This window comes from Mangifera indica, chromosome 17 (assembly GCF_011075055.1).
Source record: "Mangifera indica cultivar Alphonso chromosome 17, CATAS_Mindica_2.1, whole genome shotgun sequence".
Lineage (NCBI taxonomy): Eukaryota > Viridiplantae > Streptophyta > Magnoliopsida > Sapindales > Anacardiaceae > Mangifera > Mangifera indica.
In genome coordinates this window covers 2,845,248-2,871,624 of record NC_058153.1, presented here as the reverse complement: position 1 = coordinate 2,871,624, position 26,377 = coordinate 2,845,248, and the positions used below count along the sequence as shown (strand labels likewise).

The 26,377-nt window shown below is 34.4% G+C and overlaps 4 protein-coding genes across 12 annotated transcripts; 3 read left to right on the top strand and 1 right to left on the bottom strand.

The window, feature by feature from the left end:
* Positions 1 to 5,650: 5,650 nt before the first annotated feature.
* On the bottom strand, positions 5,651 to 10,791 carry LOC123200035 (kinesin-like protein KIN-13B). The gene is made up of 12 exons (XM_044615121.1): positions 10,400 to 10,791; positions 10,150 to 10,326; positions 9,524 to 9,718; positions 9,122 to 9,229; positions 8,678 to 8,755; positions 8,519 to 8,600; positions 7,887 to 8,046; positions 7,489 to 7,791; positions 7,085 to 7,303; positions 6,474 to 6,969; positions 6,327 to 6,392; positions 5,651 to 6,249 (listed from the first exon to the last, which is right to left on the bottom strand). The coding sequence occupies exons 1-12, from the start codon at positions 10,529 to 10,531 to the stop codon at positions 6,070 to 6,072; spliced, it is 2,196 nt and encodes a 731-aa protein (XP_044471056.1). The 5' UTR covers positions 10,532 to 10,791; the 3' UTR covers positions 5,651 to 6,069.
* Positions 10,792 to 11,739: 948 nt separating this feature from the next.
* On the top strand, positions 11,740 to 15,094 carry LOC123200053 (probable ubiquitin-conjugating enzyme E2 37). Its single transcript, XM_044615144.1, has 7 exons — positions 11,740 to 11,931; positions 12,019 to 12,088; positions 12,172 to 12,277; positions 13,278 to 13,376; positions 13,465 to 13,599; positions 13,676 to 13,822; positions 13,938 to 15,094. Exons 1-7 carry the CDS (start codon positions 11,796 to 11,798, stop codon positions 14,874 to 14,876), a joined length of 1,632 nt encoding a protein of 543 aa, XP_044471079.1. The 5' UTR covers positions 11,740 to 11,795; the 3' UTR covers positions 14,877 to 15,094.
* Positions 15,095 to 15,576: 482 nt separating this feature from the next.
* LOC123200051 (coiled-coil domain-containing protein 9-like) lies at positions 15,577 to 18,920 on the top strand. 7 transcript variants are annotated; one of them, XR_006498495.1, is made up of 4 exons: positions 15,577 to 15,852; positions 16,336 to 16,579; positions 18,291 to 18,400; positions 18,498 to 18,920. XR_006498495.1 is itself a non-coding variant. In XM_044615143.1 (3 exons), exons 1-2 carry the CDS (start codon positions 15,613 to 15,615, stop codon positions 16,528 to 16,530), a joined length of 435 nt encoding a protein of 144 aa, XP_044471078.1. In that variant the 5' UTR covers positions 15,577 to 15,612; the 3' UTR covers positions 16,531 to 16,579; positions 18,498 to 18,920. The 7 variants fall into 7 exon arrangements, 3 of the variants coding, with proteins under 3 accessions (XP_044471078.1, XP_044471077.1, XP_044471076.1); XR_006498494.1 differs by having other exon boundaries at positions 18,257 to 18,400; XR_006498493.1 differs by having other exon boundaries at positions 18,249 to 18,400.
* Positions 18,921 to 21,970: 3,050 nt separating this feature from the next.
* LOC123200050 lies at positions 21,971 to 26,177 on the top strand. 3 transcript variants are annotated; one of them, XM_044615138.1, is made up of 7 exons: positions 21,971 to 22,119; positions 22,266 to 22,331; positions 22,426 to 22,558; positions 22,731 to 22,834; positions 23,850 to 23,994; positions 24,081 to 24,212; positions 24,380 to 26,177. In XM_044615138.1, the coding sequence occupies exons 2-7, from the start codon at positions 22,291 to 22,293 to the stop codon at positions 25,829 to 25,831; spliced, it is 2,007 nt and encodes a 668-aa protein (XP_044471073.1). In that variant the 5' UTR covers positions 21,971 to 22,119; positions 22,266 to 22,290; the 3' UTR covers positions 25,832 to 26,177. The 3 variants fall into 3 exon arrangements, with proteins under 3 accessions (XP_044471073.1, XP_044471074.1, XP_044471075.1); XM_044615139.1 differs by having other exon boundaries at positions 22,027 to 22,119; positions 22,263 to 22,331; XM_044615140.1 differs by lacking the exon at positions 21,971 to 22,119 and adding an exon at positions 22,130 to 22,149.
* Positions 26,178 to 26,377: the final 200 nt, after the last annotated feature.

Here is a 26,377-nt window from a genome sequence, read left to right as displayed (position 1 = left end):
AAGCTTACTTTGATTTTGGCTCTATTTCAATCAAGCTTGGATTGGAACACAAAGTCTAATTAATTATGTTTTTATTGATTGAAATTAGTCCAGTGTATGACAATTAAATTTTAAAAAAAAATTAAATTGCTATTAAAATGAGCAAAACAATTGCACGCGCCTATAAAGCGAGTGAGATAGATTTAAACAGAAAATTGGAAATGTCAAACAGTGGCTTGGATTCGGTCGATCGGCATGAGATTTGGGAGTTTGGCGCACTAAGGGATGGGTCTATGTGTGGTTCACTTATTCCGCCACGTGTAAGCCTTACCCTTTTCAGTGTTTTCCGTTAGTGTTTCCAGCCTGGGGAACATACATATACATATTTATTGCTGTGAGACCATCACCTAGGAGGCACAGAATTTTCTAAACATTTCTATTTCCAAATCGATCCAAAATGGGTACGAAACGTTTCAGAAATATACAAAGTTGGAAACGTTTTTCAAGGTTTCTTTTCCTTTTTTGCTTACTTTCTTTCACATTTTCGAATTTTTACTTCGATGTCTTCTCCTATTTTCTCTCACATACGAAACTTCTTTTCCCTCTTATAGATAGATCAACTCCATCACCAGTCTTCTCCCGAATCAACCATACAACTATAGCATGATCCCACTCTTCTTGTCATTTGAGAAGAGATAAATGATACAGTAATCAGCTTTTACTGGTGATTACTGGTGAAGTCATATCATATATATTTGCAAAATCTGATTTGGTGTCTTAATAGTCAAAGTTTGCTGCTATTTTTGGATTGCATATGTATTTGTCAAAGTGAAGGGGAAATCTCGTTAAAGGAACTGTTAATGATATTGAAGCATTTTCATTTCACAGATTTCTTTTCTGGATACTGTTTGTCTGTGTTTTCAGGGGATGAATTCTGATCCATAACCTAGCAGGATATATCGTATTGTTAAACATCACAATCTAATAAATAGATAAAATTATATTTATTTGTATAAGCTGAGATGACAATGAATTTAGATTTAAGCTAAACTGAGTCCAAATAAAGTAAAATTCCTTTTTAGCACATTTTTAAGTGAACTCGGTTTAGATTTATCAAACATAAAGAAATATCAATTCGTATTTTACTTATTTTGTGATTTAAAAATTCGTAATTGATTTGTACCTAGTTTTGGTTAGTGTGGAATGATTGGACTTGACTAAAGTTTATACGAAATATTTGGCTTAACTCTTCTAAACGACATCATTCTTTTTAATTTTTTTTAACGTTAGAAGTCGTACTTAATTTGTGAGTTAAACATGAGTTTTGTTTGGATTCATTTTTCTTGCTACTCTCCAATTTGTATGTGAGTTCATTTATCTTATATTTATATCAACACTCATTCAAACAAAAAATAATATCTTATTTTAAAATTATATAATTAAATTATACAAAAACAACTTTACAAAAATCCCGCGTAATGGTTTCCTGTCAGCAAGGTCACCTAACTACCCAATTTTACTTCCCAACCTACTAAGGTTTGACCTGGATTACATATCAAAACCTTCGTTTTTTAACTGATTAAGAAAAGGGAAAAGGAGTATTTCCCAAGTAAATTTTAGTCTAATTTTAAAATCATATTTACGATAAATAAAAAACTCAAATATTTAATTATATATTAATTATTATTCAAATTTTTAGTTAGAAGTGTAAACCATAAAACTTTAAAATTTATATAAATGTTAAAAACTAACATTTTAACATATTCTCAAAGTTTAAAAAGTTTAGATTTCCCCTTTAAGGTTAGTTTCTTTCTTCGGCCATCATCATTCCGATTGACGATCAATGTTTTTCACCCATCTTACAAATCTGATGACGAAGAACGAACCTTTATAGTCCAAATCGATAAAAAGAGACAAAGGATGATGAAACATCGTCCTTCGTCGTCCTTGACTTTCGCTCCTTCCCTAAACCATCAGAGATAAAACTTGAAAAGGGAAAAAAGTAAATTTTTTAAAGTTTAATCATAAATAGTAAGTATGAGTTTTATAAACTAAAAAGGATAAATGATATAAATTTTATAAGTTTTAAAGTTTATAGATAAAATGACAATTTTATTTATATTTCTAATTAAAAATTTGAATGATAATTAACTCATGAATAAATATTTAAATTTTTTAACTATTATAAGTATGATTTTAAATTTCGATTAAAGTGAAAAATGGTCCTTTTCCTTAAGGAAATATCAAATACTCTTTATCTATTTCTAATTAAGCAGCTGCTTCTAGCCAAATGCCATCGTATTCACAAGTAAACGCCTTATATCTAGATCTTTCATTTTGATGTTTGACCCCAAGTTAGTCTCTGATTGGTTGGTCCAAGGTTGATAACCTTCCAACTTATACAATTGATAATCCACTAATCATTTTGTTGACTCAGATTTTTTTTTCTTTTACAATAATTTTTTTTTCACGGTAACCGACTTCATATAGTGTATATAATATTTATGCAGTTAATTGTCTCAATCTTAGTCTCTTTAGAACCCCACTAAAGTGGAATGCTCAAGATTTGCATGGATTTGTGGGTCATATATTTAGATTCTGAATATAATTACTTTAAGGTAATCAAGAAGAGTAATATAAATCTATTTTGAATATATAATTTATATAAATATGTATTATTTTATTTTTAATTTAAAATTATCTAATCATATAATAATATATATTAAATATATATCTATTTATGTATAGAGTAATATTATACGTATCAATTTTAAATATATAAATAAATATATATTTATGTATCAATACGTAATTAAATTTTATTTTATCTTTAATCTAAAATTACTCAATTATACAATAATACATATTAATTATATACTTATTTATATATTAAAAGTGAATACACGTAACTTTATTGAAACAAGAATACTAAAATTCAAAATTTTTTCGCCAGAGTCCAAGGTTTGGGTGGAGAAAAGGACTGCAAAGACTTTGATTAGGACAAGATTAAGACTAACTAATTTTATAATTAAGTTTTCTTTGTTCTATCATAAGTTACCAGACCCTTCTTTACAAATATATAAAGATTGAACTGGAAAAAAAAATATAAATCTATACTCTGATTTGCATCCTAAATGTACCTCCTTTAGGTGGGATGGTGCTTCTTTTTTGTTCTAAAGAATTGAGTCATGGAAAAAATTATAAACAAGAACACATGTTATCACGATTTTATGAAATAAGTAACTCACTCTCAACTCATTCTAAAATATTAACATAAGACAACATACGTTGTTTTATGAGTAAAATCTTTGTAATTGAAACTTACGGATATAATGTCAAGAAAGCGATAAGCTATACAATTAATGTTTGTTATATTATCCGCACAAAGAATTACTTTAAATATGGATAAAAGACTTTTTATCCAGACATAAAACGTAAGACGAGTGAGACTTGACATATTCAATCGTGTTCACAATCTCCTTAACATGGCTAAAAATACTTAGGAAATATCCCACTACAAAGGCTCAAGAAAGTTCTTGATGCTCACGTCGCCTAAGAGGATGAGTTAGAGATTTGAATTAAAGAATCCTCACTCTCCTTCATGTTGTGCCATACACCTCATACTAACTGCTTCAAGACTTGTATGCTACAACAAGTACATCCACTTGGTAGCATTTATCGACCATATCTATGTGATGTCTAAGAACACAAACATATTCTCACAATTAACTATCATGAAGGAAGATTACAATAAACAAAACTCTAAAAGGTTATATCATTTTCGTAACTACTTTGCATTATAGGATTTCGTTGTCATCTTGCGTGACTGAGTCTGGTGGAGAAGAATATGATCATCAATGTATCCCACCAAATCATACCCATGAAGCAAGGCAGTAAGTTGAGCTCTCCAAGTTAGGTATGTATTGTTGCCTAAAGCTCCAGACGAATTTGTGAGGACACATTAAAGGTTTTCAGGATGTTAGGAAGTGTTGTTTGGTTTGAATTATTTTGAGAGGTTGTGGAGTAGATTTCTACCATATATGTCCTATTTTGAATACTCAATGAGATATTTAAAGTCTGTATTATTATATAATTGATTGATTTTAAATTAATAATAAAATAATATTTAATTATATAATAATATATTATTTAAATATCTAATTAAATATTTAAAATAAATACATATAATATTAGTTAGAGTAAGGTGTTTACAGAAGAAAACGAAATTATTTTCCACCATTTTTTCCTTTAGAAGAACTATTGGGTTGGTGAGGTGTGTGAATTTCGGCCGCCTATCTACAATAAACAAGTTTACGATTAATGAAAAAGAAAGTTTCGTATCATCCTATTATTTGTCGTGACTCAATACAAATATTTGATAAGGTCATGCCATGTGTAAATGGAAAGACTGTTTAACTCCAAGAGGTCCCCAGCTAGCCCTTCCTGGTTCCAACTAACATTTTCCAATAATTAAGGCAGGCGAACTCATCATTGCTTTGGGTACACCAAATACAAGAGGCCTTCTATACAAGAAGAAAAATGAGTGGAGCGTTTCTTACCACTTTTTTCTTTTTTTTTTCCCAGAAAAATATTCAGGGATATATACTAATATAATAAAATTATATATATTAACTTTAAATATATAAATTGATACATATTTATATATATCATTATATAGTTAAATAATTTTTAATTAAAAATATAATAATATCTAATCATATGATTAGATACATAAATATATAATTATTTATATACTCAAAATAGATATGTATAATATTAATTACACAAATATATATCTGTAAAATAATTAATTTATATAGACAATCAGATAACTTTCGAAGAAACTAATAACAATGTGAAATATACTTCTGGACTCTCAAAACATTTGAGTAGCTTTGTGATTCAATGAGACTACTAAGTTCAATGTAAAAAAGAAAAATAAGGAAGTATGAAATCATCAAGCTAATAAAGGGGTTTTGAAGTGGGCTTTTGGGAGGTTGGCATATTCTGCGGACATTCAATAAAAATGTACAAATGTCCGAAATATAAAAGAAAGAGACAACTCTCTTTAAGCATCAAGTAAATTTTGAAAAAACTGAGACCACAAATGTTTAGGTTCATGTGTTTTCTGTGCCATCAGCCTCGCAAGGTTAGAACAATGTTTCTATCAAAATCCAATACCAAGGCAGGGAGACTCTTGGAACCATTTCATTGGTTAGCCGAGATTGTAACAATACAATTATTCATGGTTTTTTTATGCAACAGCTGGCACTCAATCTCACTACTCAATATCATATTATTAATTTTTATCAATAAATTTGTTAACACGTGTCCACAAATTAGCATAAAAATTATATTAATTTCAATATTAAGTAATGCCTAATACTTTATGTACGTATGATGATAAAATATTTGTTCAGAATTGATGGGTGTAAATGCTTTCATTGTATTGGCAAAATAAATGTCTGTACTTACTTGTCTATCAGCACACCTTGGCCTAATCGACAAAATTGAGTAGCTTTCATGACCAATCTGAGAAGCTTGAATCTTGACGACCTGCCGCTTCCTAGGAACCATTAAAATAAATTCAATTATAAGCAGATAGAAAACAGCAAACAAGTCACGTAAGAGTTACGATGCACTGGTGTTCATGGGCTATGTACAGAGGAGATGAAAGAACCGCACAAGAAATGAGCTTTGTTTCTTAAATATACAGAGCAGCAGTTTGTATAAACATCAAACTAATGCATCAAGAAGTTTAGGCATGGCTCAAGGACAAAGCCTATTATGGAAAGAAAACATCACCCAAGATTAAAAATTACATTGCGGCTGAGCTTTTACAAAGAGATGCCAATCTGCAAACGCATTTATATATTGTTTACCTCACAAGTCAAGATAGCAAATGACTTGAGGTAACAGTAATGTGGATCAAAAGAAAAAAATAATTCAATCCAAACATCCACTGCAGACGTCAACATTCCACATGTGACAAGGAGAAATCCACAAGAAAAGAAATCCATTCCTCATCTCAACTTCCCACCATATTGCACTTCCAATTGGTCAATTGACATAATCTAGGGTTTTCATAAATCAGTCACCTAAAGAAGATACCAAAACATTATATTCATTCAGATGCTTTTGAAACTGTGCCAATCGGGTTTGCAGTTGCAGAATTCCTGCAGCCTTTTGTGAAAGTATGGCGTTTAATTTAGAGACATAAACATCTAGTTGATTTCCTGGTTGGTCCGCTTCAACTAGCAAATTCATCTCCTGCATAAATATGAACATATACAAGGTCAGACCATAGCAGACAATTAAATGTGACAGGACAAGTGAATTTCACTTACCTCCCGAACTATATCTATAGTCTCCTCCACTTGTTTACGATGAGCAGACACAAGATCTTCCTCTTCCTAAATCACATGAAGATAAATTTCATTTGGCCATTGAATAACAGATTGTAAAACATATATAGATGTCTTCAATATAATCACCTTCAACAAGGCATTAAGATCATTGTCTGAATGAGAGTTGTTTGCCTCAAAGGCTAAAGAATCCCTCCTCTTCTTCACAGCATCAGTTTTCCACCTCTCTTCCAAAGCTAAAGTTTGGTTATTCTCAAACGTCTTATTATATGATGATTTCTCTTGTTCATATGTCTCTTCAGAGTAATCATAATCATCTTCAGCAATATTGTATTGATCACCTCCTTTAGACTTGTAATAATCTGAATGTACAGATGGAGGAAAATTTCCCTCTGCCCTTCCACTAGGAACACGATCCAAATTAGAATGTGGGGATGGTTCTCGGTCAATCTGTTTGGCCCACCCAAATCTGTTCTTTTCACTGGGAAGATCAGTTACATTGTCATCAGATAATAATTTAGTAGGTAAAGCTGAATATAAGGGCAATGCAGTGGATTCTCTAAGATTTGAAGATGAAGATAGTGCATCCCTTCTGGAGCTGTTCCCTTTGGAGAGACTCTTCACCCTGGAATGCTTGTAGCTATCAGAATAATTAGAGTGAAAAACGAAGAAGGTTTCCACCATCCCCCTCCTTTTTGGGGAAAGCAAGTAGGTGGGTGTGGGTCCAAAGAACTAATTACCTGTCAGCATATCGCAGTGTGTTGAGAGTATGTTCGCATGAACCAGAGTTTGGTGAGATACATGATATCATTACAGTGCGTGAATCACCAATAAATGAATCTCTGAGAACTTCAGTCAGTTTACTCCCTCTAAAAGGTATGTGACCCTGGTCATTGTCCAGAGCTCTAATGCATTCTTTCAAAGCAAGCAAACTTTTATTTATTTCTGCACCTTCCATTCTGCAAACAGATAAGAAGAGTTAATTATTTCATTGAATTCCACAGGTTATGTGAACAATATACTCTAACACAAAGCATAAGGGCTCAGGGCTCCATGCAATGCATAGTGCTATTGCTTTAAGAACCATGAAAACAGGCTGGTTTAATATCCAGAAAAAATAATAATCAAACCTCTTGAGAGATACCTTGTCTGTTTATCGTTATCAGTAGTATCAGCTCCTCGCTCACTTCCAGCAAGATCTATGAAAGACAATTTTCCTACTAGTCGGGCAGGCTTTGATTCACTGCTGTCAGCTGATCTTTTGATGGCAAGCTGAAGTATAGCATGTGAACGGGAGGACTCCTCGTTTGCACCAGTGGTGCCGGTGCTTCTTGTGGCATTGCCCTTCTCAATCAACTCCCTAATAGTCTCAACATGTGATACTCTGTATTCTTGCAAACCCACTATGCACACCTGCTGCTTCCCATCCTCCCTCATGCAGAGCTTCCTGCAAAAGTTAAAACTCCAAGCAGGAATATAATGACTGCAGCTTTTTTTTTTTTTTTTTGGTGGCCAACTAAAACACAAACTGAAATAACTTACTTTCGATCATTCAGGAGATCAAAAACTTTCCCACCATAAATCTCAAAGAAGCTGACATGCAATTGGAATCCTTGGTTCCAATGTGTCTGGTGCATTAATCTTAGAATATCTTGGGATGCTTTAAGCGGAAGTGGTTGCATAGTGTAAGTCTTTCCACTCCCTGAACAAGACAAACTATATCAACTCTAGCCAACAATGCCATTTGTTTTAAGATATAGACACTTTAATTACAAATATGTTGAAACACCATCCACACTCGAAAACCATACAAACACTTCAATCCCTAACAAACCACAATTAATTTTTTAGGAAGACAAAGCATATGGAGTAATCCAAAAATATTCAACAAGTACTGTCCAGAGTATGTCTACAGATTCTAGTATGCTTAATAAAGGGGTTATAAGTAAATATGAAATTTTCCAAAAAAGAAGACAAAAAAGAATATTTGAACCCACAGCCATATATAAAAAGGTATAGTCCAGGATTTCCTTGTACAATAGAGATAACATATCTATGTTCATGTACTACAATCATTGCAATTTATTAAAATATCCTTCATATCAGTACAAGCAGCAAGAACACATCACATCTGAGAGCACTTATTTCCGGTTGAGCATACCCAGACCACTCACCAGTTTGCCCATATGCAAAACAAGCTGCTTTTGTTCGTTGGAAAATTAGAGGGACAATGGGTTCCACTGTCTCAGAATATACCTGCAATAGTTAGACTAGAAATCCAGTCAATTCAGCTTGATTATACCAGCAACAGTTGCCAAGCCAAATAGACTCACCTCACCATTTGAAACATTTTCATTCAGCACAGCATCAAAAAGAAATTCATGTTTCTCTACATACTCTGTCAAGTCAACCTGCAGAGACAATAAATTGGACTTTTGAGGAGAAACAGGAACTAAACCGTCCAAACTTCCTAATATCACAGAACTATTCTGGAGATAGTCAATGTATTATTTTCAAAAAAAAGTAGTTAGAAAGGAAAAATGTATTAGAAATGAGTAGACAACAATAAAGTATGACAGCTATGAAATTCAGCAACTTATGTCCCCTTCACTTTAACTTTCCATCTCCAATGTTATGAATTCATTTACAAGTAACCCACACACAACAAACCCTAGCATCTATAAAAAGTTATGGCACAAGTCAGTTCAATGACGAGAAAAAAAAATCCCTCCAAATATTGAAAAACTGTTACAAAATAATCCCTTGTGGGTTCCCACCTTCAGTTTTGTTTCATGAACCACGAGAGAATTGGAATGTGGTTCTATGGTAATGATGTCTTCCTCTTTCTTAGCTATTTCCTTTTTATTTAATGGTCTCTTCCGCACCTGCATTTGACATAATCAAAACTGTTTAATTGTTTAGAATCAGTGTTGCAAGGTACAGCAGAAACTTTTAGATCTACTAATATCCTACTTGTATACTGAACCTCAAATTGCCATTTTTTTTCTTTTTTATATATTGAGAAATTTAGCAATAAATTCCAGCATCCACAAGTTAAAAAAACTTGTTACAGGCTGTAATTAAGGAGCTTGCTCTCCTAAATCATCAAGCAAATGCCACACTGATATAGCCAGCTAAAAAAATAAGAAAAGCATTGAAATGGTTTATGAGAAACCAACCACAACTTTAATCTTAGCAACATTGTTGGATCTTTCTTTATCTGCAGAGAAACTTTTAAGAAGGCTATTCTCAGAAACACCTTGTGATCTATTTGCAATCTTGCTTGTAGAGAAATTTGGTTCAGAGTCACCCAAACTTATACCATAAATTGGCTGATGGAGGCAGTTTCCTTCATTTACTTGGGTAGCCAGCACCTAGTTGTGGAATATAAAAAGACATCAGTAGCCAGCAAATGCAATTCCAATCCATCGGGAAAAAATTATGTTTAATGAATTAAGAGAGCAAAAGTTATGTAACTGATGAAATTACTCGTGCTCTGAAGGCTTGAACTTGTAGGACTGAAATATATATCAGACAACATACGGGAGGACTCAATGTCTGATATGAATTGTGATCATGATCATAATGTAAGATATGAATAAATTGGAAAAAAAACTCCCACAATGAAACTCTCAATGGAAAGTTGAAACTGATACATTTCAAAGCAACCTAACTTTATCTCAAAAATTAATAATAGATTATGGCTTAAATTCAAGAAAATTATCCAAACATTTAGTACATGTAACTAAATAATAAAATATTTTATTTTACCAGAAAAAACCATGAGAATCTGAAAAGAGCTGACCTCTGGTAAAAGTTCAGTATCAAAGGAGTGTAGATCCAGCAAGCCAGGGCTGAGCTCACCGTGCGACACGTAGTCATCCCAAGTCCTCCCGAGACTCGTAGACCGCGTAGAAAGCGGCGGCGGCGCCATTGTGTCCAGCGACTTTCTGCTCACTCTTCCTCCGTATAAACCACACTCCTGTACGTTAAACGCATTTTCCATCAGAATCGAAACATTGAAGTAAAAAACTAGTTTAGAGATCAACGAACACCTGTGAAGGAGTAACGGTTGAAGATTGAAGCCATTTCGCATTGAAGGATGAGTCAAGGACGTTGTCAGAGTACTGACGGTGGTGATGCGTCGTCGTATTAGATCTCGACATATGTTTTCCCACCACGTTCATTTTCTCTCTTTGTAGTTTCGATCAAACTCGTATCTCTCTCCCTAAACTCACACAACAATTGCCGGCCGCACAGTACAGAACAAAGCTTTCAAAACTTCATTATAAACAATTACAAAATTACAAAGCTAAAAACATACCAAAAAGAAAGAATAGAAGCTGTAATGGATTTCTTTAGATTTAGCGTAATGATATTTTGAAAGCGAAATGATTTTGAAACTTTGAAAAGGAATACCGGGGCAACACTCGAGGCATGGTTGTTTAAACAGTAGTGAGTAACAAGAGGATAGGCGCGTGCCAGTACCGTCAGTATAGAGGGAAAAGGACGCGTGGTTGGGCCTACTTGTTTTTGAATTAGTGAACAGAGTAGATTATATTTGTCTTCAAATATCCTTTATTTCTGGTAAGAAAACTGGAGTGCCGGACCACGTGATTAAAGAACAGCAGGGTTGCAAGCGCGCTTGAGGCCCATCCTGTGCTGGGTCTGAAGGTGTCAAGTGCTCCATGCGTGGGTGGGCAGAATTGTCGATCTTCACGTCGCTTAATGCATGGCCACTCCATAATGCTTGCCTACAGGGGATCAGATCGGTCTAGACACCCTATTTTTAACACGGCCTATGAGAGTATAGTTTGTAAAATTGAAGACCGTGTCAAGCCCACAGCCAAGTGGGTTGTGTTGGAGTCGTATGGTAAAACTCACAGATTGATTTAATACGACTCATTAAAAAATAATTTAAAATTAAAAATATATAACGTCACGATTGATCTATAAACTCTTGACTCAATGGTCTTGAGCTGTGTTGCAAGTCTTAACATGTCTGTGGGTCAGGCCAACCCATTAAACCCATTAATTGACAAACCTAAGCATGACCCGACCCTTAGTATGGTGGACTGTGTTTGAGTCAGTTTAATACAATCCCCTGTTATATCTAAGACTTGGGAAAAAGTTCGGGTCTAAGCCTGGGCCCAGACTAGTTCAGCTTTTAAGTAGGGGTGTTTGGGCCAGGCCTGGCCGAGTCAAGTGTACGGAGCTTGGGTTGAGAGACCAGTACCAAGGATTGGTACTCGGCCTGAACCAGGTCCACAGGAAAATTTCATTTCAAAAATATAATAATAATAAAGTTAACTCTACTCCCGGGCAATCTGATGCGGGATTAAAGAAATTCGAAATTTCCAGCGCCCGCTCTTTTTAAAACCCATTGTAATAGTTTAGCAACCGTCAAACCAATCTGTAAATTGCGAAGAACAAGCGAAAAAAACCTACGAAATGGCGCAAGCCGCGAGGCTAAATCTGCGAATGCAAAAGGAACTAAAACTTCTCCTCAGCGATCCGCCTCCTGGCTGCTCCTTTCCGTTTCTCTCCGTCGACTCTGACCTCACCTCGCTATCCACCATTCATGCCCGTTCGATTCCCTTTCTCTTGTCCTCTAGATTACCCTTACTTGTAGCATTCAATTTATAATGTGGTTTATTCGTTTCTGTTGTCGCAGATATTGAAGGTCCTCAAGGAACCGTATATGCTAAAGGGGTTTTTGAAATCAAAATTCAAATTCCTGAAAGGTATTCTTAAATTATGATTTTTATTTTGGAGTTTATAGAAATTTGATATGAATATTGTTTGCTGATATGAATATCATGAATAGGTATCCGTTTCAGCCTCCGTGTGTGACGTTTGCTACGCCTATTTACCATCCTAACATTGACAATGGTGGCCGAATTTGCCTTGATATTCTCAATCTTCCTCCAAAGGTGAGTGAATCCCATTACTATTTTGCGAATTATTAATATTTGAGTTATACTCTGGTTAATTTTGCCATGCCATGTGTAAGAAAGCTCAATTATTTTCATCTAGTTATAAGCATAGAAATCAAGAGTAAATTTGTGACTTTGATGGTGTTTGTAACTCAAAGGCAGCAAGGTGCTCGGTTGGAATGGAAAATGGAATACTAAATTTGCTATAATTTCTAGGGCTTTCCATACTTATGTGAACATTTTTTTGCACTTGGTAGCATAGAATTCAGTGTTGTATCTTGAAATGGAATTCAAAGTTGTTTTATTCAAACAAAAAGGAAAATTAACTGCTGCAGTCCCAACCTTCGACATATTGCTTCTGTTGGATGCTTAAATTTTGTAAATACTGTTTGTGTTTTGGCCCTGGAAGCCTGACCTACATATTACAGATTTGGTTCACCTATATATCTGAGTTTAAATTCTAGGTTTATGTTTTTGTGAGCTTGTGCAGATTTGGTTCAGTTGTTCCGTCTCTTTGTAAGAGTCACTGATATTTCTTTTTGATGAACTAGCACTAAAAAGTAACCAGAAGATTAAAATATTTCTCCTTATGACAACATTCATCCACTGAATTGACTGATGATCTGCAGGATTGGGAGGTTTTATGTAACAATTTGACTCACTATTAAGATATTATTTGTTTATGTGTACCTCTCGTGATTTGATTCAGATCTAAAACTTTATTCTTAGATTTGAATTATGAGATCCAATTAATCTAATAATCTAATTGGTACTTATGATTTCTTTTCAATAAAGTCTTAAGTTCAAATCAAGATAGATACATATAAACAGACAATATCTTGACAATGTTTAGAGTTGTCACTTTTTAATTGTCATTTGAAAATTTTCAATCACATAGACTCTCGGGCATGTTTTTTGTCTGTTCAATTTGTTTTTATCATAAAATTTTGATTCTATCTTAAATCTGGCTTTTGATAAGCTATTTTTATCTAAACAGGGGGCATGGCAGCCATCCCTGAACATCTCAACTGTGCTCACTAGCATAGGGTTGTTACTGAGTGAACCAAATCCCGATGATGGGCTTATGTGTGAAGCAGTTAGTGTTATACCCATTGATTGTATAGGCAACAATTCTGAATGTGGAACGGTCTTTTTCATATGATATGTTTTGACTGGATCCGCAGAGCAGGGAATACAAATATAACAGACGGGCTTTTGACCAAAAAGCACAATTAATGACTGAGAAGTATGCAAGGGCAGGAGCGACGGGGCATAAGTGCGGTACTGAAGGCATTCAAACACAATTGAATTCAAGTGTGGTATAGACATGAAATTGGTCTAATGTTGCTTTTGTGAAATATGATTTTTATTTGATATTGGAATATCGTACCTCAGGCTGAATTTAGAGGATTAGAAGAGTCAAGGCTCGAAGTCAATGAATTAGTTTCAACTCATAACGATCCGTATAGCATCAGTTGGAAGTTGTCGCTGGAGTCTTCAAGCTCAGGCCAAATTAGGGACAATGATGTTGAGTTGAATGAGGTAAATTTTTAGCACCCACCCATATTTTTCTCTTTCTTTGGAAAGCCAGATGGATGCTAAAGAAGTTTTAATATTACTTTCGGTGTCCCATTTCTCTGTGTCTTTGCAAATCCAGATAGGCGCTGAAGGAAAAAGGAAGGATATAAGTTTCACTCTTGATGACTGTAATTTGAGACATGAGAGACTATGTGGAACCAGGCGGAAGCTATCTCTGGAATCCTCTTGTCAGATTCTGAAGCAAGACGGTTGTGTCATGGAGAATGTATTGCAAAATCAATCTCCTCTGTGCAGTCCTCAAACCGTTTCTGCAACTGCTTCAGGGTCATCTTTGCTGCAGCCCAGCAACTTTAGTCAGGAAAAACCTCATCATCATAGAAACAGTGAATTAAAGAGTGACTGCATAAATACGAGCTCGAAGCATTTGTGCAAGATTGACCAAGAAAGGACATTGAGATCTTTGGAAACATTCCAACCAGATCATAATAATGAGAAAATTCTTATCCAGCCACAGGTATTACCCTCCCAATCACAGCCTATAGCATTACAGCCTAGTAAGGATGTTACCGATGCTATGGGAAATAGCTCTACTAAGGTGAACTACAAGAAGATATCTTCATTTGGCAAGAGGCTTTCTTTGGGGTTCAAGGGGCCATCACAAGGACCTGAAAAGGATAATGAGGAGAATGCGGCTCCACCTCGGAAACAACCTCTTTTAAGTCCTCACTGCTCTTCTACTAAGAGTGGAATTGGTAGAAAATTGTCTCTTGGTCCTCTGACCCTGTTGCAAGATAGGAATGATAATAACAGCTGCTTACTCTCACTCAAGGACAACCTCTCCACAGATAAATCTAAGTTCTTGTCCTCGAGAAAGGAAAAAGAGATGCAAAAAGATCAAGATCATGGGGAGACTCAGCAACAGAAAACAGTGGAACCACCAGTATCTGAAGTGCTTGTTGTGCTAGATAGTGAAGACAGTGAGGAGGAGAGGGATGGTGTTTTGAGGTCCAAGCTGCTAGGGCGAAAACGCATGGGGAAGTACAGAGTAAATATGTGATTGCTTCTTAACTGACCATCAACATGTGTGTTGTCATTTGGCTAGTTGATTGGACTGCACTTTACAGCGCATTCAATGGCGCTTTTCATTTTGGAGATAACGTGGAAACAACAATAGAAATCGCTGTTACACCGACAGTTGTCTGCCTGGTGATCACCAATCACTCAATATGTTAATGTTGATACAGGGAAATTAAGCTTTGATCCCTTTTGATCAAACTTGGTAAAGGTGGCTGCAATAGAATTAGATTTAAATTGAATTTATTTTAATTTAAAAATAAATTTAATTTAAACGAGATTAAACTTTAATTTTCAAGTTTTGAGTTTAAACATAAAAGTTTAAAAATTTTTTATATAAATAAATTAAAATGTTGTGATTTTAATTAATATATATTAAAATAATCCAATTAAAAATTTAATTTAACTAAACTTGAACTTGAACTTAGCCTCTCTCTACTAATTTGAAACGTCATACTGCTCTTATGTCACGGTCACATTATAATATAACTGAAACTATTTCGTGTGAGTTTTCTCTGACCATAAACTCACCAAATTTCTATTAGAAAATTATTTAAGACTCTCACTGCATTTCTTTTGTACTTGGGTCCAGAGAAGACCTAATCCAACAACCCATTTGAAGACGGGCTTGATAAGTTGGACTAGGCTTGGCCCAGAATTTATGCTGATATGATAAAATCTCTTGTTTTGTTATAGAATGAGAGGCGGCTAAAGAACTCATGGCATCCTTCTGCTGCCTATCTACAGCATCTACATCTAAAACCCTAGCTATTGCCCCTCCATTTAGACCCTTCTCGTCAGCTTCAATGAGCCAAAGTTGCAGTTGCTCTCTTGTATCGATGCCTATGTTCGGTTCCAATGGCCTGAATTTGAATAGTCGGAGGGCGTGGAGGCAGGTGGTGAGAATGGCACCTGAGGAGGAGAAATTGACTCGCCGCAACCCTCTCGATTTCCCTATCGTAAGTTTTTTTATTCAATTCTGTTATTCAAATTCCTACTTCCTTTTTATTTGCTTCTTGATTGGTTAATTGGCGCGACAAGTTTGATTTTGTTTTTATGGCTTAATTTATACAAGAATAGTAATTTGAAGACATGATTCTTGATGAGAGATAGGCCTGGTTTCTTTAAATCTTTGGTTATTAAATTTGTCTCAAGTAAAATATATAGAGATTTATCCACTTGGGTTTGTTTTATGATTTGAAAATTACATGATCCAAACTATTTTTCAGGACTTGTTAATTGAAGTGGAATTAGGCAGATTATAATGTGAACTTAATGGTGTAATGATAGATTTTTGTTTCTTGTGCTTCAGAATAGACGATTATCTATCATGAAATGAAAATGATTTGAAATTCCCAGAAGATTGTATGGTTTGAAAATGATTGTAGTGGATTTATACTTCTGGTATGCATGTTTACTGTATGTTATGGGTTATAACGCAGGAGTGGGAGAGGCCCAAACCTGGTCGTAGACCTGATATATTTCCGCAGTTTAGCCCTATGAAAACACCTTTACCGCCTCCATTGCCATGTGATCCTCCGGAAGAAGATGAAGAAGAGGAAGAGAAAAAAGAGGAAGAGGAAGAAGAAGAAGAAGATCCTGAGAAGGAAGAAACAGAGAAGCCTGATAATCAATAGTAGTATTCTTTTGATGGCAGAGCTGGGTATTGTAGCCAATAAGCATGAGGTATCACTTCTTCCTTTCTGTGCTGTGTGTAGAAAGTGGATGACATAATCATCACAGTAGAATGTTTATGGTGATGGTCCTCTTTCGTGCTGAAAGGATATGTCAAACCCGTTCTTGGAACTTAATGCAGGCTTCTATAGAGGCTTTAATTTCCATTTTGCTAGAATTTTCAGTAGCATAAGATGTTTTACTTTGGAGAGAGAATTTAAAATGAAATTTAGGCTGATATATTCCCTGCTTAGCTGTTGTTTTCCCCTACATGGATAGATATACATTATCAACTGAACCTATATGTGTATCACCATAAGATTGATTATGTTGCTAGCTGTTTCACTTCTAAATTAGTGTTTTATAAGAGTATAAATTCATTTGTGAGAATTATGATACTGAGGATGGTTTTCTCCTGCACAAGGGAAGCCCATCTTTTGCATTTGACAATAACTCGGTATCAGGCACCTCCGCAAGATCATCCTCATTAATATCATGTTTGCTATTACCCTCTTCATGTTGATCCAATTATGGTAGACACTTTACTAGGCATATTTATTGGCTTCAAAATAATGGTCATAAAGCACAAACCGAGTGGGACATCTTAGAAAGAGTAATGATACATATGTCACTTCATCATCGTCTTTGATGTTGTGAGACATCCCATTTACGGCATTTTCTAGTTTCATAATTATATGAATAAGTTTGAGCCTATGGTCAATATGTAGATGTTTATCCAATAACTAAACTAATATCTTGTGTGTCATATCTAGTTATATTATCGGTGTTAATAAAATTATATATATACATTTATAGTACATAATTTAAGTATATAAATTATGTGTCATCACATAATTAAATGATTTTAAATTAAAGATAAAATAATATCTAATCATATGATAACACATCATTTATATATTTAAATTCTGTGTCAAATATGTGTACATATAACATTACTCTTACTGGTGTTTTCTATCTTGCCAATGTAAATCATTGTGTAACCCTTCATGGTCATTCCCTCCCCTTCATGTCCAACCAAGAGTTAAAATGATAGTACAAAATATATAAATGAATCCTTTAAGAATTAAAATGAAAACTAACTTGAAATTTCACAAATATTGTTTAAGCTACACATGGTGATGGTGGAAAATAAAAAGAAAACCAAACATAAAACATATATCAATCCCTTATGTATTATATAATATAAAATTTCTCTTGGACCCGCATTGTGCTTGGTGTAATATTAATAAACTCCTAGACATAACATGTATGATAAAATTTCATTATGGTCCACATAGATTACACATAGATTACAAAAATGAAAAACCTTGTGCAACACACAAGGTAAAATTTTGTGCAAACCCATTATGTGTGTCATGCATTTTGGGTTCTTATTAGGCATATTCAAGAAATTTACTTCGTACAAGCAAAAATGAAATCAATATCAAAGAAATACTTGTCAATAACGAATGGAAAATCAGTTTTTTCAAACTTGATAGGTGAGAATTATTATTTTTTAACTTTGGGTGGGAAATAGTCATTTGACCTTATTTTTAAGCCAAAATTACCTTAATTATACAGTAACTAACCAACACACACAGGTTAATTGTTAGTTTTGGGAAATACTATGTGCACTTCAAATGGTTTTATTGATAGTTTCAACTAGCTGCCTCCTTCCAAGTTTTCTAGTGTAAGGACGGGTAGCTCTGACTGTTGGCTGAAGATCTGCAGCGACACAACACAAATGCCCAAGTGCCCTCTCTTCTTCTCAAGACAAAAACTCCATTTTCAACATCTTTCTCGGTCTTCTTCACCTAATTCACCAAAACCATGGTTGGTATATATGCTAGCTCCTTCACTGTTTTATTGCTTGCGTCAGTCAGATTTTCTACTTAACTCCATCTTAATAAATTTTTTTACCCATTTGCAGTTTCTGACGCCTTTGATGTTCCGAGCATTGGTGAGGCTTCTAACGTCCCTGGTAAGTCAGCCTGCTGCCGCTGTCACAACGCTGCTCTACTACAGCGAGCTGCTACCTCAGAATAGTCAGCTGGAGAGACACGAATTACTCGACCGAGAAAATTACCTTCTCCACTTTCTCATCAGTTTTTTGAGATGTTTCTGGTAGAAGTCTTCATTTCCTTTCCAAGGTTTCAACTGATGTATCAGCTTTACAATCATGCATACAGCCATTTCTGACTTTAACTTGGTAAGGTAAACTGACTAGAGATGGGCAATTTCTGAATTTTTTTTTCTAGGCTATTCGTAGATTGACAATTTTTGTGATTGTAATTCTGTCCTTAATTGAACTGATTATAATGAACAATGAATTGAATTCGAACATTTCAACGAATGGGTGGATTGAGTGAAGAAAAGAGAGGATCATGAATATGAATTCCAATTGCAGTGAATATGATTTAATATTTTATTGTAGCTATTAGTAAGTAATTAATGTAACAAAAAGAGAAAATTTCATGAATTTTCTCTTACAATATATTAAAATTAAATTCTTAATTTATATGATTGTAGGGTTGATTACTAGAGTTAATGTTTATTCTATCGAAATGATTGATTTAATTTCGAAAAAAATAATCCAATTTGAATAGGATATCTAATTTTAAAAAAAAGAAAAGAAAAAAACTAATTAAAGAGTTACTCTTCATCATTTCCTTGGCATAGAGTCATAGACCATATATTACATTTTTGCCTAATGCATTGAAAATATGAACCATTACTTTCCTAATAAAAACACCGTCATCTATTACCAACTAAAACGATTTTTTTTTTTTTTTATGTTGGTTTATAAGATTTTATATTCTTAAATTTTTCTAACAAAAGGTCCACCAGCTAATCCCAATATATTTTTTGAATTTGAACATTTAATTTTCCGGTATAATTCCAATGTTTGGACAAGTAATATTATATATATTCAAGATGACGTATTATCGTATTATTAAAAAATATTTTATCATTAATTTAAAATTATTTAATCATACAATCATATATCAATTAGATATTTAAAATTATGCACGCATAATTTTATTATATGTGGAAATAGGCCACCAGTTAATCAATTTAATCACTCTTATCCTGACAAGATAGCACAATTAACATTGTAAACCGGGTCACAATCTTTTGTAAGAACCCACCAATTATTCTAATCAGATTCCTCGACCACTTAATCACTTTTTTTATTTTGTTTTTAATTATCATTTAGAATAATATTATCAATAAAATTATATATATATTTTAAATATATAAAATAAATATATAAATATTATGTTATCATATGATTGAATATTATTTTATTTTAATTTAAAATTATCTAATTATATAATAATATATTATTTATATACTTGTTTGAAAGTGTGTATTTATCATGAATTGTGTATTCCGTGCCATGCCTGAGGGTAAAAGTGTAATAAACAAGTAGACTTTCACCACCTTATTAAAAAGCCTACAAAGACACCATCCACCTTGCTACGGGCTGGGTCTCATATTTTCATATTTGGTGGGCTAACATGACCGACCAAAGCCGTGGCACGTGGATCTTGCCATTTTTTTTTAACCCAAAATGACACGACTTGAGCCACTGCCAAGTACAGGCCAGAGCTTGGGCCCTCCTCTCTTGACTCGGGCTTGTGTTTCCCTGGGCAGAGTCTGAGGTTGTCCCAACCAGGCCTGAGCTTTTAGCTGGAGCCATGGGGATCGGGATTTTTGCCCAGCTCTGCCTTCAAATCTAATTATTTTAATTAATATTTCTTTTTTTTTTGGTAATTAAATTTTTAATTAATATTCCTTAAGCTTTACAAGATTAAGTTGTAAGAAAGTAAGGTGGTTGCTCTCAAGCTGACATGGAAATGCACATACATTTTTGTTTGTTTCTGAATTTAATAACCTGTTGTCAGAACGCAAGTCTCCTTGACGCACAATAGCAGACTGTAAACGTTAACGTTGTAACGTGAAAAATCTTGTCGGCCGACCATTTTTTCTCTCTTACTGTGTCAGAATTTTGGCACTTTTCAAATTTTTAATGGAAAATTATTAATTTTTAAAATTAAAAAAATATAATAAATTTTTAATTTTTAAAAATATTTTTATTTTTAATAATATATTTTAATTGTTTAGAATTAATGGGGGAGAAATATAATCCGCCAAACCTTTGGATGGGAAATAGTGCTTTGACGTATAAAAGAAAAAAAATGGAATCTCACTTTAGTGTAAAATATTTAGTCTCGACTCTCAAGAGCATAAAAAATTATAACACATGGAACAGTTATAGTTAAAATATCATTAATGTGCCCGTTAATAGTTTTACTTTGACTCAAAGTCAACAGTCGTCATGTCCAATGACCGCCTGAACAACCCCTGAGTCTCTTCCTAAAATTAAGGGGCCAAAGAACTACTTTTCCCTCAAGTTGTAGCCCATTCTAGAAAATATATATGTGATATATAAAAAATATAAATATTTATTTATAAATTAATTTTTATTAAAATGTTTTGATATAGGTAAGGGTAAAATTGTTATTTTATTTTTATATTAAAAAATATATAATTTTATCTTAATTTTTCTTAAATTTAAAAAATTATATTTCACTATATCTTTAACTTTGAAAAAGTGACAGTTTACCCCTAAACCCTTATTATCCCCAACAACAAGGATGGCAAAGATGACGACCATCATTTTTCTCTCCTCTCTCTGCTACCACCAATGATGTCCCACAACCGATGAAGAAACACTAGCACGATGAATTAAAAAAAATTAATGCAACCATTCTCCATGAACTAATGACAAAGTTCAATGCGTTTTTCATCAAATCAACTCCAGACAAAGCTTCCGTTGTGCAATTTATTTTCGTTTGAAGCTGAATTAATGAAAAATGAAGTTGGTGTTGGAGAAGTCGACGAAAAACTCTCTACTACTGGAGAAGCTAAACTTGTTTTCTTCGATTTATCACGTTGATGCTACTTCATTAATTATGAGACATTATAGGCAATGGAAGAGAGAGAAGGGAGGAGAATGGTAATCATCATCATTCCTATTGTTGGGAAGAATAAAACTTTAAAGGTTTAAAGGTGAGATGTCACTTTTTTAAAATTAAAGTTATAGTAAAATGTAACTTTTTAATATCTAGAGGAAAAAATAGATAAAATTATATATTTTTAATATGAAAGATAAAATAACAGTTTTACTCTTACCTCTAAAATTTGTCTATAAATAAGTGTTTGGGTTTTTCAAATATTATGGATGTACTTTTAAAATAATTAAAGTACTTTGACCTAATTAAGGCAATTGATAGTCAACAAGAAATGCGGTGCGGTCCAGCACATCAGATTCCTCCTAATCACGATGCTTTGTCCGCTCAGCTACCGGGCACCATCTCCTCTAACCCAACTAATTTCTCCGCCTCATCCGCACACCAATCATAACATCATCAAATTACCAAACTACCCTCCCCAACGTTTATATTCATCACTACATTGCAAGGCCTTTATCAGGTAAGTAAAAACATACAAACTTCAGTTGGAAGGTTGAGCGCAGTCACCAACTGGTAAAGTTTTAAACAGACAAACGAGATAATGTCCGAAGAGTTTTCGCTTTCAAATTTTCTTCTCATTTCGTTAATGACGGATCTCACATTATCTTGATTTTTCATTTCTTTAACGTCTCTTTTTCGTTTTTTGTTTTAATCAGCAGTGGTCACTGAAGCTCGCCGAGCAAGATGCTGGACGGGCTATTAGGTCGAGGTTTTGCTTCCAAATGGTTTGACGGACCTCTGATCTCTTTCTGGATACGTTAATTCTGTCAGTGTGTTTATTTATTCTGTTTTTGTGTTAATGTAATGTTTTCTTGACAGTAAATCGTTGATAAAACTAATCAAGAGTCGGATCGATGTCATAAGAAGAAAGAGGAATGCGACGCAGAAGTTTCTAGAGAAAGATATAGCTGAGCTGCTCCTTAATGGGCTCGATATTAATGCTTATGGCAGGGTAATTTGCATTATGTTTATTGTTTTTTTTTTTTTAATTTTTTTAGTTTTAAATTCAATGGAATATCGCATGCTGCTGTTGAATTTGTCGTTGTAGTGATTATACATAATTAGGGATTTCATGAATTGAAGATCTTATTGAGGAGTTAATGTTTTGCAATGTGGTGAGACAGGCTGATGGGCTTCTTGATGAATTGAATCTGTCCCATTGCTATGATTACGTTGAGCAATGTTGTGATTTTGTACTGAAGCATCTTTCAGTCCTGCAAAAATTGAGGTACAACGAATTGCTCTAGCCTATACTTATATGTTATTTAAAATAATCTCGATGACTCTCCTTATATATACCATGTCTGTTAATGTGTTACACTTGCATAGCTATATTTTGGATAATATCTAGTACATTTATTGGATAATACATTTATTATATATGCTAAGTTAAGCTGCTGTTAACAGAAATTTACCTAAAGTGCGTTGATTTTACCTTGTAGGGATTGCTTTGAGTTTTATCAGATTAAGAAATTACTTTTGGCATTGTAATTGGTAGGTTTCAGTTCATGGATTCAGATATGCTTTACAATTTATTGTTGTGAGAGTTAGCCTCTAATGGAGTCAAATTCTGATCTGCTTGTTATTATGCTTGGTGATCCACTATGATGGGAAGAATGCAATGTGTTGGGAAATAAATTTTAAACTCATTAATACCCTGCCAATGGTTAAACGGAACATTGAATGGAGTTGAAGAACATGGGAAGCAAATAATTTTGCTTGTGATTTTCCTAAGCAGAAAAAGAAAATAAATACGATGAAACCTGAAAACAAGTGTTGGATACCATATGATCAATGATTTTTAATTAATTATATTTCATTAAAGTTAACCTTCGCAAGAAGGGTATATTGTATAAATTTACAATTGAACTTACGATTAAGCTAATCTTGTGATCACAAGTTTCTGGTGGATCTCCTGTTCCACAAGAAGTGCTTCGCATACTACTTTGGCTTGGCGCTCATCTGCAGTTCTTTATTTATGATATTGTTAGAAGTGTTAAGCATCAGTATGCTGTTTATGATTTCACGTTTCCATTCACAAGTCAATAAGAAGCATAGAGTTAATCTCATGTCCTTGAAGAACTCCACTTTTAACAGATCACTGCCTTGGAGTTGAACTGAACCAGATTCTGCATATTTATGATTTGATTATATTTTCCATGCTTGTCTTTGTGTTTTGAATTGAAGCACTAGCATTTTAAGATTTTATTGACACATCTTGGACTTCATTATTGCATTTGCAGTTATTGCCCTGAAGACTGCAGGGAGGCAGTGTCATCACTGATGTTTGCTGCTGCAAGATTTTCTGATCCCCCTGAGTTACGAGACCTTAGGCAATTATTTCAAGAGAGATTTGGAAATTCCCTGGAATATTTTGTGAACCAAGAGGTAAATCTGTAGATATATGCTAAACTGATATTTTCTAAATGTAACACTCCATTCTAGTGACTGACCATCTTAGTTGTCATTAATAGTTTGTGGATAAATCAGCTAAGAAGCCTGCCACAACGGATAAAAAGTTACAGTTAATGCAAGACATAGCATCAGAGTTTTCAATAAAATGGGACTCCAGTGCTTTTCAACAGAGGATGTCTAAATCTCCACAGGTATGCCTTCTGTATTTTCTGTTTGTGATTGATGCTGTTGTCAGATAGGAAGTGAAAGCAAATAGTAGACATTGTAAAGCTCATGATTATGTTTGCTTAATTAAAAAAATTGCTCTTTACTTACCCCTATTGCTAATATCTTTTGCACTCTGCATCTATTATTGCAGGACCAGCCTAAAAATCTTGGATTCTCCAATGTCCCCAAGGATAAATACAAATCAGTTAATGGAAAGGAGACTAATTCAAGTGAAAAGAAGCATGATGTTAATTCATGTAAAGATGCACTTGAACGGGCAAGAGATGGGCGCACATTGCACAATGGCAAAGAGAGTAATGCACTGAAAAAAAATGAGCCTATCCTTCAGCCCAGCTGGGCCTTTGCAAGTGATGGAGATAAGCCAGTCAGTTGCAGGGAAGAAACTGTCCATAGAGTGGACGTTCATGGCATTTCACTCCATGGTAGACAAGAAGTCATTGGTGATAAGCATGAAACCTGGGATATGAAGGAGGATACCACCCTAAAAACAGTGAGAGCAGGCAGTTCATTTCATGGGAGAAGAATGGAACATATTGATGGTACATTCAAGCCATATGGTGGTAGGGAGAATGCTGTACCTAAGAGAGAGAGCAAGGACAATTTACCTTATGGAAAGGCATATAGTGCTCCTAGTTATATGGAACAGCATCCAAAAAGCAATGGAAAGGACCTACTTGACTCTGATGGCCGTGGTGGACGGCACAATAATACAAATTCATCAAAGAAAGTTCAGGATGAAGAAATAGTTAAGTTGAAAACCCATTACAATAGTGCCCTCCGCCCTCCCTATGTTAAACACAATGCCAAACAGAAGGATGGAAAATATGAAGCCAATTTAGACTCTTCGCCCTTTTGTTTCGATGGAAGTGGAGTCCCTAAACATCCTTCAGTACCTATCACAAGTAATGGTGCTGATATATCAGAGAGAATGCAAGTAGGATCACATCATTGTGAACATGAGAGGCAGATTGTTGGATCCACTGCAGTTAAGGGTCTTGATGATGAGAAAGATAGTCATTATAAGGATGATGGTGCAGGAGATCCAATACGAAAAGCAAAATCTGCACGGAGGAGACACCGGAAACCACCATCTGGTCTTGATAATGTTGACAATGCTGGAGATGTAGGAGTTTCAAGAAGAAAATCAAGAAGCAGGAGAAGGGATGACTCAAGAAGAGGCCTGCAAATCTTGTTTGATGATGAGCATTATCAGAGTAATGAAGACGAAAGGATCATAGACAAACTGTTAATGCATTATAGTAAGAAACCTTCAACCTATGAAGAGGGGTATGTGAGAAGGAAGTCCAAAAGTCGTCAGGCACATAACGGGAGCAATGATATTGGTGAAACACCTAATAATGCTCATAGGAGGGATGTGTCTGATGATATGTCAGAGGTCGTTGCTCCAGTTAGATCAATTTCACTTCCACGTGAACAACCAGCTTCATCAGAGACTAAAAAAGTGATTGCTCGTGCTGCTTCCTTTCAACCTGAGGGATCAAATGCAGCCAGACACGTGCATCCAAAGTTACCAGACTATGACGAGCTAGCAGCCCGGTTTGCAGCACTGAAGGGGAGGTAAAGCTTCAAGCAAATGAGTATCATCTGCAGCATAGAATTTCATGTAATAATCTTGCATTTGTCTCCCTGAGTTTGGTTCTGTATTGAGAAGAGATAACAGGACTGGCGTTCATCTCCATCACCGATGAGCAAGTGCTTTCAGAGGGTTGGCCTGTGAAATATCAGCTATCCAGTGATAGTAAGTATAGTCTTGTGTGTGTATGTGCCCTTATTATATTTTTTTACAGTCAGGCTTGCATCATCATGTATACTGATCATACTTGTATTGTTGCATGTACTGAAAATGATAGAAATTGAGATTGAGGTTGTTGGCATTGTTGTTAATTTTGGAAGCTATTACCTAACAATTCGTGTGTATTAGTTCAATATGGGTTCTTTTAGATATTTGCCGAGAATTTCATGTTATTTTTATAGATAATGTTACTGAAGTCACTAGTGAGTCTGAGGGCTGGGAGGATCCAAGTTTCTTTTTTTTTATTTTTTGGGTCAGCCATTGAGCACAGTTGTGATGATAGTATTGGGTGTAAATATAATAATGCAATTGACC

Coding starts and splice junctions, on each gene's coding strand:
- LOC123200050 (XM_044615138.1), top strand. CDS start 22,291: ATGCTGGACGGGCTATTAGGTCGAGGTTTTGCTTCCAAATG. Junction 22,332..22,425: donor CGAGGTTTTGCTTCCAAATG/GTTTGACGGACC, acceptor TTTTCTTGACAG/TAAATCGTTGATAAAACTAA. Junction 22,835..23,849: donor TCAGTCCTGCAAAAATTGAG/GTACAACGAATT, acceptor TTGCATTTGCAG/TTATTGCCCTGAAGACTGCA.
- LOC123200053 (XM_044615144.1), top strand. CDS start 11,796: ATGGCGCAAGCCGCGAGGCTAAATCTGCGAATGCAAAAGGAACTAAAA. Junction 12,089..12,171: donor AAAATTCAAATTCCTGAAAG/GTATTCTTAAAT, acceptor TATCATGAATAG/GTATCCGTTTCAGCCTCCGT. Junction 13,823..13,937: donor ATGATGTTGAGTTGAATGAG/GTAAATTTTTAG, acceptor TTGCAAATCCAG/ATAGGCGCTGAAGGAAAAAG.
- LOC123200035 (XM_044615121.1), bottom strand. CDS start 10,531: ATGAACGTGGTGGGAAAACATATGTCGAGATCTAATACGACGACGCAT. Junction 8,601..8,677: donor AAAATGTTTCAAATGGTGAG/GTGAGTCTATTT, acceptor TAACTATTGCAG/GTATATTCTGAGACAGTGGA. Junction 6,393..6,473: donor ATCTTAATGCCTTGTTGAAG/GTGATTATATTG, acceptor CATGTGATTTAG/GAAGAGGAAGATCTTGTGTC.
- LOC123200051 (XM_044615143.1), top strand. CDS start 15,613: ATGGCATCCTTCTGCTGCCTATCTACAGCATCTACATCTAAAACCCTA. Junction 15,853..16,335: donor ACCCTCTCGATTTCCCTATC/GTAAGTTTTTTT, acceptor GTTATAACGCAG/GAGTGGGAGAGGCCCAAACC.